This window comes from Cebus imitator, unplaced genomic scaffold (assembly GCF_001604975.1).
Source record: "Cebus imitator isolate Cc_AM_T3 unplaced genomic scaffold, Cebus_imitator-1.0 Scaffold18, whole genome shotgun sequence".
In the NCBI taxonomy this organism is placed as follows: domain Eukaryota; kingdom Metazoa; phylum Chordata; class Mammalia; order Primates; family Cebidae; genus Cebus; species Cebus imitator.
The window spans coordinates 4,992,431-5,001,954 of record NW_016107333.1 but is presented as its reverse complement, the minus strand read 5'-3'; the positions used below and the strand labels follow the sequence as shown (position 1 = coordinate 5,001,954).

The following is a 9,524-nucleotide window of genomic DNA, read 5'->3' as shown; positions in this document are numbered from 1 at the left end:
AAAAAAAAAAAAAAAAAAAAAGGTTGCTCATGCCTGTAATCCCTACACTTTGGAAGGCCAAACTTGGTGATCACTTGTAGACTGGAGTTCAAGACCAGCCTGACCAATGTGGTGAAACCCCATCTCTACTAAAAATACAAAAACTGCCAGGCATGGTGGCACATGCCTGTAATCCCAGCTACTTGGGAGGCTGAGGTGGGAAAATCTCTTGAACTCAGGAGGCGGAGGTTACAGTGAGCCAAGATCATGCCACCATACTCTAGCCTGGGCGACAGAGCAAGACTGTCTCAGAACAAGAAAGAAAGAAAGAAACAAAGAAAAGAAAAAAGAAAGAAAGAGAGAGAGAGAGAGAGGAAGGAAGGGAGGGAGGGAGGGAGGGAAAGAAAGGCAAAGAAGAAAGGAAGGAAGGAAGGAAAGAAAGAAAGCAAGCCAGCCAGCCAGCCACCACTATAATCACAATACAGTGTGATCAATAAGATGGTCAGGTGTAGTGGCTCACACTTATAATCCCAGCACTCTGGGAGGCCAAGGCAGGAGGATCACTTGAGCCCAAGAGTTGAAGATCAACCTGGATAACACAGGGAGACCCCATCTCTACAAAAACATTTAAAATGTAGCTGGGTATGGTGGTGCACAATTATAGTCCCAGCTACCCTGGGGACCTGAGGTCAAAGGCTTGCTTGAGCCTACCAGGTTGAGGCTGCAGTGAGCTGTGCAGTCATTGCACCGCTGCACTCCAACCTGGATGACAGAGCGAGAGTAAGACTTTGTCTAAAAAAAGAAAAAAAAAAGAGGAAAGAAAATTAAGATACGCATAACAAATAATTTAGGGATGGGAGGAGACCAGGAAAAGCTATAGAGGAGTAATGTCAGTGTCAGTTAGTAGATTCTTGAGAAATAAAGAGAGAAAAAGCAATGGGTGGGTATTTCCTAAGTCCTGGATTTACAAAAGCAACAAAATATTTCATGGGGATTTAATTCTCAGTTTACTGTGCTTCTGTAGAATTTCCATCTAGAAATTTCCTATCAACTCTGAGTACCCATAACATACTACTTATTGTGGGGAGAAAAACAAATCACCACGCCTAGGTCTTACCCTCTTGGACCATAGGCTTTGAAGGGCAGTTTTTATCCCAAAGGCTATCAGATGGAAAATAGCCCAAACTGGTCCCCTCAAGGGACAAGCTTACCAAGCTGTACTGACACCTTCTGGAAGCACTTGGTACTTTCATCCATAAAGGCCTGCAGCTGTTTCACGGATCCTTGCAGCTCATCCACCTGTAGAAAAAAGACAGCTGTGAGCTGGAAGGGTCCATGGCTTCTTGGATGTTCCTCAAACCCATGAAGCAAGCTCTTGCTCAGGAGCTTTGGGCTTGCTGTTCTTTTAGCCTGGAATGCTTATGCCAGATATTCTGTTTGTTCCTCCAAAGCCACACTGCATTCTTCTCCAGGCTGCTCTATGCTCCAGGAGGCTGACTCATGTAACCTCTACCAACAGAATGCCTAAGTGGGAAGGAGCTGAATGAGTTATCTTGAGTCGGCTCTCTCAAATCAGCTATGTGACTTTCTCCCATTAGGTGCTACAGTAACTGCTACTCCTTCCTCACTTTCAGGCCTAGGGGAAGAAAGAGCTCTGATGCCTATAAGCCCCAGGTTACTCCACTAACCCTTGTGGTTCTCCAATACTCATACCTTTCTATTTAGCCTTTTTGAAAATAAACTCTCCTTGAATTCCCTTTCGAATGCCCTCTGCTTGGTGTTAATACTTGGATTGACACAATACTATTCCCCCAAATGTTCTCATGGCTCATTTCCTTCAAGTCTCTGTTAAAATGGTACCTCAGAGAGGCTTTCAATGACCTTGCTATAGGCCAGGCGTGGTGGCTCACGCCTGTAATCCCAGCACTTTGGGAGGCTAAGGTGAGCAGATGCAAACAGAAAACACTGTATAAATACAGGCCAGGCGTGGTGGCTCACGCCTGTAATCCCAGCACTTTGGGAGGCTGAGGTGGGCAGATCACAAGGTCAGGAGTTCGAGACCAGCCTGGCCAACATGGTGAAACCCCGTCTCTACTAAAAATACAAAAATTAGCTGGGCGTGGTGATGAGGGCCTGTAGTCCCAGCTACTTGGGAAGCTGAGGCGGGAGTATCACTTGAACCCAGGAGGCGGAGGTTGTAGTGAACTGAGATCGCACCACTGCACTTTTTTTTTTTTTTTTTTTGAGTGACAGAGCAAGACTCTGCCTCAAAAAAACCTTGCTATATAAAATAGCAACCCACTAACCTCCCTATACTGTCTATCCCTCTTACCCTGCTTCATCAGCATTTACCACCATATATTCCATTTATTATTTTTTAATTGTCTCTCCATGTTTTCCCAAGGTAAAGTTGAATATACTTATTCAACTTACACTTATATATGTTCCCTAGGTCTTTTAATTTCCAAGGATTACAAGGTGGCAAAGCTGGATAACTCAACCAAATAAACACGAGCCCACTTACCACCAACTCCATACAATCAAAGACTTTGCTCTGGTTCTGTAATATTTTCTGGTAGTCAGGCTTTGTATTAAGAACTTCATTCTGGGAAGACCCAAGATATGTCATAGGTTCCACTTTGACCTCAGTAATTTTGGCCTCAGTTGATCCTCTAAAAACAAAACAAAAGAACTTTCGAGCAATTTTGTAATCATTTTCTGGAAGAGATACCAAAGATTACCCTGTAAAGCTTAATCAATATTTCTCCACTCTACGTTAGTTACAGGCTCTCTTCTTAACAAGAAGTTCTGAAACAATTATCTAGTATTTGTTTTTATAACTCCAGACTCCAGAAAATGCTGGAAATTTCCAGTCAGTTGAATCCACCTAATAGTAAGGTCCATATACCAGAAGGACTATACTTGGGAGAGAGTGAAGCCAAAGCTTGCTATCCTAAAGTCAGTGCCTACAATTGTTTACCAAAACATGTTGGCCTACCTGAATTATTTAAAATAAGCGAACAGGACTGAGAGCTTATGAAAACTGATGATGACCCTTTAATAACAACAATTTACTGAGTGCTAAGTAGGTACCAGATACTGCTGGGCACTTGCCATTTAACCTCATTTGACACTCACAATAACTCAATAAGGAGGGTACTAATATGATCCCCATTTTCAAATGAGGAACCTCAGGCTCATTCAAGACTAAGTGAATTGCCCAAGGTCACAAACTAGAAAGTTAATTAGAGTCTGAACAGAGAAAGTCTGCTTCCAGAACCATTCCTCTTAACCTACAAACTTTGACACAGAAGTTTTTAATCCTAAACTGGCATCTTACACATTATCTATTTTCATAAATAGAATATGTAAGAAGTGAATAAAGTAATTGATAACCATCATTACCTGGATTGGGGAAGTTTTTCCAAACCATGTTCCTCAAAGCCCTCCTCTACTGAGAGGCCACTTTTGCAATTAAGGTTTTGACTAACATTTTATAGTTGGGATTCTAGCTAAGATTCTATTTTGAAAAAAAGCTTAAAATCACTGGCTTAATGTTCAACTAAATCAAAATCTATCATTTTCTGGCCAGATGCAGTGACTTACGCCTGTAATCTCAGCACTTTGGGAGGCCAAGATGGGCAGATCACTTGAGGCCAATAGTTCATGACCAGACTGGCCAACATAGCGAAACCCGTCTCTACTAAAAATACAAAAATTAGCCAGGTATGGTGGAGCATGCCTGTAATCCCAGCTACTTAGAAGGCTGAGGCTGGAGAATTGCTTGAATCCAGGAGGTAGAGTTGTAATGAGCCGAGATTGCACCACTGCACTCCAGCCTGGGTGACAGATCAAAAAAACAAACAAAAAACAACAAAAAAACACCTAGCCCAGCCTGGCCAACATGGTGAAATCCTATCTCTACTAAGAATACAAAAATTAGCCAGGTGTGGTGGCATCTGCCTGTAATCCTAGCTACTAAGGAGGCTGAGGCAGGAGAATTGCTTGAACCCAGGAAGTGGAGTTTGTAGTGAGCTGAGATGGTGCCACTGCACTCTAGCCTTGGCAACAGAGGGAGACTCTGTCTCAAAAAAAAAAAATCACCTAACACTTTCCCACTTTTCCTCTACCTTCAAGACTCAAAGAGCCTCTCTTTCCTCACATCCTCCTCCATCACCCCCTTTCATGTCTTTCAGTCTCCAAGAAGGCCCTAATCAAGGGCATCCCCCAAATCTGCAGCTCAAAGGCCATGTACTCACTGAAGCCTCTTGATTACTGTTCTTGGCCCAGCCCCAGGCTGCCAGGTACAAGGTAGAGATGTGCTTGTCTCCCCCAGGATATGAAATGGTAGCTAAGGACACAGAACAGAATCAATTGTGTTCCTGTACTGAAAATAGTGACACCAACGCCTCTTCCTCTCACGTGCTAATACACACTACAGAATTTGATGAGCTTATTGGCCTGTGAGAAAGGATTCATCTTTCAATTTGTGCTAATAGAACTGAAATAAACACTAATCAAACTCCATAGGTTTTTAAAGACAGTTTTTACAGCTCATAGAACTAACCTGGACAATATCTCTTCAGCCTCCTGCTGGTAGTGCTGCAAGAGCTTATCCCAAGTCTGACGTTCTAAAGAAAACCTGTAGAATCAGGAAAAAGAAATTCAGTTATTTTTTATAATCTTATTCTGAATCACTTAGGGTAACAATAGGTATGTTATGTGTATAATCTGGTTATAAAATGTGAGTTGAAATGTCATTAAAGAATTAGAAAGCCTGACCGATTCAGAGGATATTAATTTAATCATATCAAACCTGAAATCTTCAAGTCAAATTAATATTCGTATTTCCCTAGACTCCATTCTATGAAATTGACCAATAGTAGAGTCCATAAAATTCTCAATATGCAGCCTTCTAACTTTTAGTATTGGTGCACTAATGCTGACTCTCTAAGTACAATGCTTATTATTCATTTTTTCCAAGTTTAGGGTTAATTTCTCCAGATGGGAGAATGAATTTAGATTTTCTAACAAAGGTTCACTCGTTTTCACTTACTTTGTTATGTACTCCTTCATCTCAGCCACAGATGCTTCCAGAGAAATATCTGATGCTTTTCTGGAAAACAGAGAGGACTATGACACAAATGTTTCAAGAAGCATTTGCTTTAATATAATCTCCTACAAAGATTTTATTTATTTATTCATTTATTTATTTTTGAGACGGAGTTTCGCTCTTGTTACCCAGGCTGGAGTGCAATGGCGCAATCTCGGCTCACCGCAACCTCCACCTCCTGGGTTCAGGCAATTCTCCTGCCTCAGCCTCCTGAGTAGCTGGGATTACAGGCACGCGCCACCATGCCCAGCTAATTTTTTTTTATAGTTTTTAGTAGAGATGGGGTTTCACCATGTTGACCAGGATGGTCTCGATCTCTTGACCTCGTGATCCACCAGCCTCGGCCTCCCAAAGTGCTGGGATTACAGGCGTGAGCCACCACGCCCGGCTATTTATTTATTTTTGAAATGGAGTCTCGCTCTGTCACCTAGGCTGGAGTGCAGCGGTGCAGTCTTGGCTTACTGCAACCTCCGCCTCCTGGCTTCAAGCAATTCTCCTGCCTCAGCCTCCTGAGCAGCTGGGACTACAGGCGGCCGCCACCAAGCCTTGCAAATTTTTTTTTCTTTGCGAGATGGAATCTTGCTCTGTTGCCCAGGCTGGAGTGCAGTGGCGTGATCGCAGCTCACTGCAACCTCTGCCTCCCAGGTTCAAGCTATTCTCTTGACTCAGCCTCCCAAGTAATCTGGGATTACAGGCGCATGCCACCATGCCCGGCTAATTTTTATATATTTTTTAGTAGAGAAGGGGTTTCACCAGGTTGACCAGGCTGGTATCGAACTCCCAACCTCATGATCTACCTGCCTCAGCCTCCCTAAGTGTTGGGATTATAGGCGTCAGCCACCACGCCTGGCAGGAGCTAATTTTTGTGTTTTTAGTAGAGACAGGGTTTCACTATGTTGGCTAGGCTGATCTCAAACTCCTGACTTCATAATCTACCCACCTCGGCCTCCCAAAGTGCTGGGATTACAGGCATGAGCCACCACACCTGGCCATATATTTATTTATTTTTAGTAGAGATGGAGTCTTGTCATGCTGCCCAGATCTCAAACTGCTGGGCTTAAGTGATCCTTCCACCTTGGCCTCCCAAAATGCTGGGATTACAGGTGGGAGCCACTATGCCCAGACTTCTTACATAATTTTAATATTTCAAAAAATACTTAATGTTGGACTCTATTTCACTTTTGCGCTAGGTTAATAGCTTTCTAAGTGGTCTCTTTATATTCTATTTCTCTTATCAATTCCAATTCACACCATGGCCAGATTAACCTTTCTTTGCTTAAAAACTCTGTGACTCTTTTGCATATAGAAGAAAAGTCAAAACTCCTTAACCTGGCACTTAACGCTCTATGTGTTCTGGCACCACCTAGCTTACCAACTTTGATCCCTACTGTTACCCAATGGCTTAAATGAGTTGGGTAATTAATTCTAATGGAAAAGAAGCAGGCACTGAAAATGCCAAAATATTGCATATGTACTTGGTATTCAACCTTGCAAAAACAAATTAGTTGTGCCACCATTCATGTTTTTTTTCTATCAAAGCCTGAGACACAAAACCATTTCTACTTCTGGCTAAGAATCACTAGCCTATGCTAAAATATACTGCATTAAAAAGAAGCTGAGTGCGGTGGCTCATGCCTGTAATCCCAGAATTTTGGGAGGCCAAGGCAGGTGGATCGCCTGAGGACAAGAGTTCGAGACCAGCCTAGACAATATGATGAAACCCTGTCTCTACAAAAAACTGAAAAATTAGCTGGCAGACATCTGTAATCCCAGCTACTCAGGAGGCTGAGGCAGGAGAACTGCTTCAACTCGGGAGGCAGAGGTTGCAGTGAGTTGAGATTATGCCATTGCATTCCAGCCTGGGCAACAAGAGCAAAATGTCTCAAAAAAAAAAAAAAAAAAAAGAGAGAGATGCTACTTTAAGCTAAAATATTTTTCATTTCCTGACTAGCAATGTCAATTCTAAGGACCTCTGTGAAGCCAAAACTTAAAGTTCATGATATAAGCCCAAGTAAAGTGACTTGTTGCTGGGTGGAAATTAGGGGGTTCGGGACGTTAGCCTCACCCCTGCAGAGGAGGTACCAGTTTTGGGGGTAGGAGTTTTAAATTTCTGCTAATATTCAAGAGCCATGTTCTTTAGCTGTTGGCAAGCTAGCAAAGATCTGAATTATGTTTTTCCCCTCATCTTTTCATAGCTGGTTCCTTCTCACCATTCAGATCTTACAGGTTTCAACCTCAAGGTCAAATCATTAGAGGTCTTCTCTGAACACTCCAGTTAAAATTGCCCACCTACTCAAGTCACAATTATATTTACTGACCTAGATTATCACTATCTGAAATCATTACTTCCTATGTGTTTGTTTGATTGTGTCTTCTATTATAATGTATAACAAAAGATACCTTGCTTATTTGTCATTATATCCCCAGCATCTAAAAGAGCCTGGTATATAAGATGCTGAAACAACTGGGCGCTGGAGCTCACGCCTGTAATGCCAGCACTATGGGAGGCAGAGAGGCAGGAGGATCGCTTGAGCCCAGGAATTCTAAATGCCTGGGTAACACAGGGCAACTCCACCTTTAAAATTAAAAATAGGCCAGCACGGTGGCTCACGTCTATAATTCCAGCACTTTGGGAGGCCAAGGTGGGTGGATCACCTCAGGTCAGAAGTTCCAGACCAGCCTGGCCAATATGGTGAAATCTGTCTCTACAAAAATACAAAAAAATTAGCTGGGTGTGGTGGAAGGCACCTGTAATCCAGCTACTCAGCTGTAATCCCAGCTCCAGGTGCCTATAATCCCATCACTTTGGGAGGCTGAGGCAGTCGGATCACTTAGGTCAGGAGTTCAAGACCAGCCTGGCCAATATGGTGAAACCCTGTCTCTACTAAAAAAAAATATACAAAAATTAGCCAGGTGTGGTATTGGGCATCTCTAATCCCAGCTGCTTGGGAGGCTGAGGCAGGAGAATTACTTAGACGCAGGAGGCGGAGGTTGCAGTGAGCCAAGATTGCGCCACTGCACTCAATTCTGGGCAACAGAGTGAGACTCCATCTCAAAAAAATATAACAAAAAAAAAAATACGTTGAGTGTGGGACTCATGTCTATAATCCCAGTGCTTTGGGAGGCCGAGTGGGGCGGATCACTTGAGGTCAGGAGTCAGGAGTCAGGAGTCACTAGCCTGGCCAGCACAGTGAAACCCCATCTCTACAAAAAATACAAAAAAATTAGCCAGGCGTGGTGGCATGCACCTGTAGTCCAAGCTACCTGCGAGGCTGAAGTTGCAGTAGCTGAGATCGCGCCATTGCACTCCAGCCTAGGGGACAGAGCAAGACTCCATCTCAAAAAATAAAAATAAAAATAAAATAAATAAATAAAAAGAAAAGATGCTGAATAAATGTTTGCTGATGAATGAACAACTATCATATAACAAAAGTCCTAATTCAGTCATAATTTAGAATCGAAGGGGAACTGCTCTTACCCATTTGAATCTTCAAAACATTTTTGTAGAGTTCCATCAGTTTCCAGTCTGTCTGCAAAATGTTTCAATTCTTCAGAAAGAGAAGATGCTAGACAGAACAAATTTATGTGTCATAAAATAAAGATAATATACGTTTTCACAGTGAGATGCTAACAAAGATATAATATACTTAAGGTAGTCTCAGCTCTATGGTCTGCTGTTACATGTTGGTCCTTGAGCCCACCCAAAAGTGTGGAGTTAAGTATGTAGAAAAATTTTATCTTTTTTTTTTCTGGTAGGTATAGATAAAATGAAAGACAACTCATATTTATTTATTTATATAGAGAGACTCTCGCTCTGTCACCTAGGCTGGAGTGCAGTGGTGTGATCTCAGCTCACTGCAACCTCCACCTCCTGGGCTCAAGCAATACCCCCACCTCAGCCTCCCTATTTGCTGGGAAGACAGTTGGCACGACCATGTCCAGCTAATTTTTGTATTTTTTGTAGAGATGGGGTTTCCCCATGTTGCCCAGGCTTGTTTCCAACTCCTGGGCTCAAGGGATTCGCCCGCCTCAGCCTCCCAAAGTCCTGGGATTATAGGCATAAATCACTGTGCCCAGGTTTTATGGCATTTATGATAAATGTTTCTATAAATGACCTGTGAAAAAGCAGTTTGAAGTATATCTGGGGCTGGGTGCGGTGGCTCACACCTATAATTCCAGCACTTTGGGAGGCCAAGTCAGGTGGATCACTTAAGTCTAGAGTTCAAGACCAGTCTGGACCAAAAGGATGAAACCCTGTCTCTACTAAAAATAGGAAAACTAGCCAGGATGGTGGTGCACTCCTGTAACCCTGGCTACTCGGGAGGCTGAGGCAGGAGAATTGTTTCAACCTGGGGAGCGGAGGCTGCGGTGAGCTGAGATCCCACCACTGCACTCCAGCCTGGCGACAGAGCAAGACTGCATCTCAAAAAAA

General features: G+C 42.9%; 1 protein-coding gene across 3 annotated transcripts in view; it reads right to left on the bottom strand.

Annotated features, from left to right (window-relative positions):
• DSN1 (DSN1 component of MIS12 kinetochore complex) overlaps positions 1-9,524 on the bottom strand; it is a 19,286-nt gene that overhangs the window by 1,415 nt on the left and 8,347 nt on the right. For all 3 annotated transcript variants that reach the window (XM_017512466.2, XM_017512485.2, XM_017512475.2), the window contains 5 exons: positions 8,571-8,658; positions 5,036-5,095; positions 4,547-4,621; positions 2,504-2,651; positions 1,191-1,278 (listed from right to left, as the gene is read on the bottom strand). In XM_017512466.2, coding sequence (XP_017367955.1) covers positions 1,191-1,278; positions 2,504-2,651; positions 4,547-4,621; positions 5,036-5,095; positions 8,571-8,658 — 459 coding nt within the window. The remainder of the gene's footprint in view (positions 1-1,190; positions 1,279-2,503; positions 2,652-4,546; positions 4,622-5,035; positions 5,096-8,570; positions 8,659-9,524) is intronic.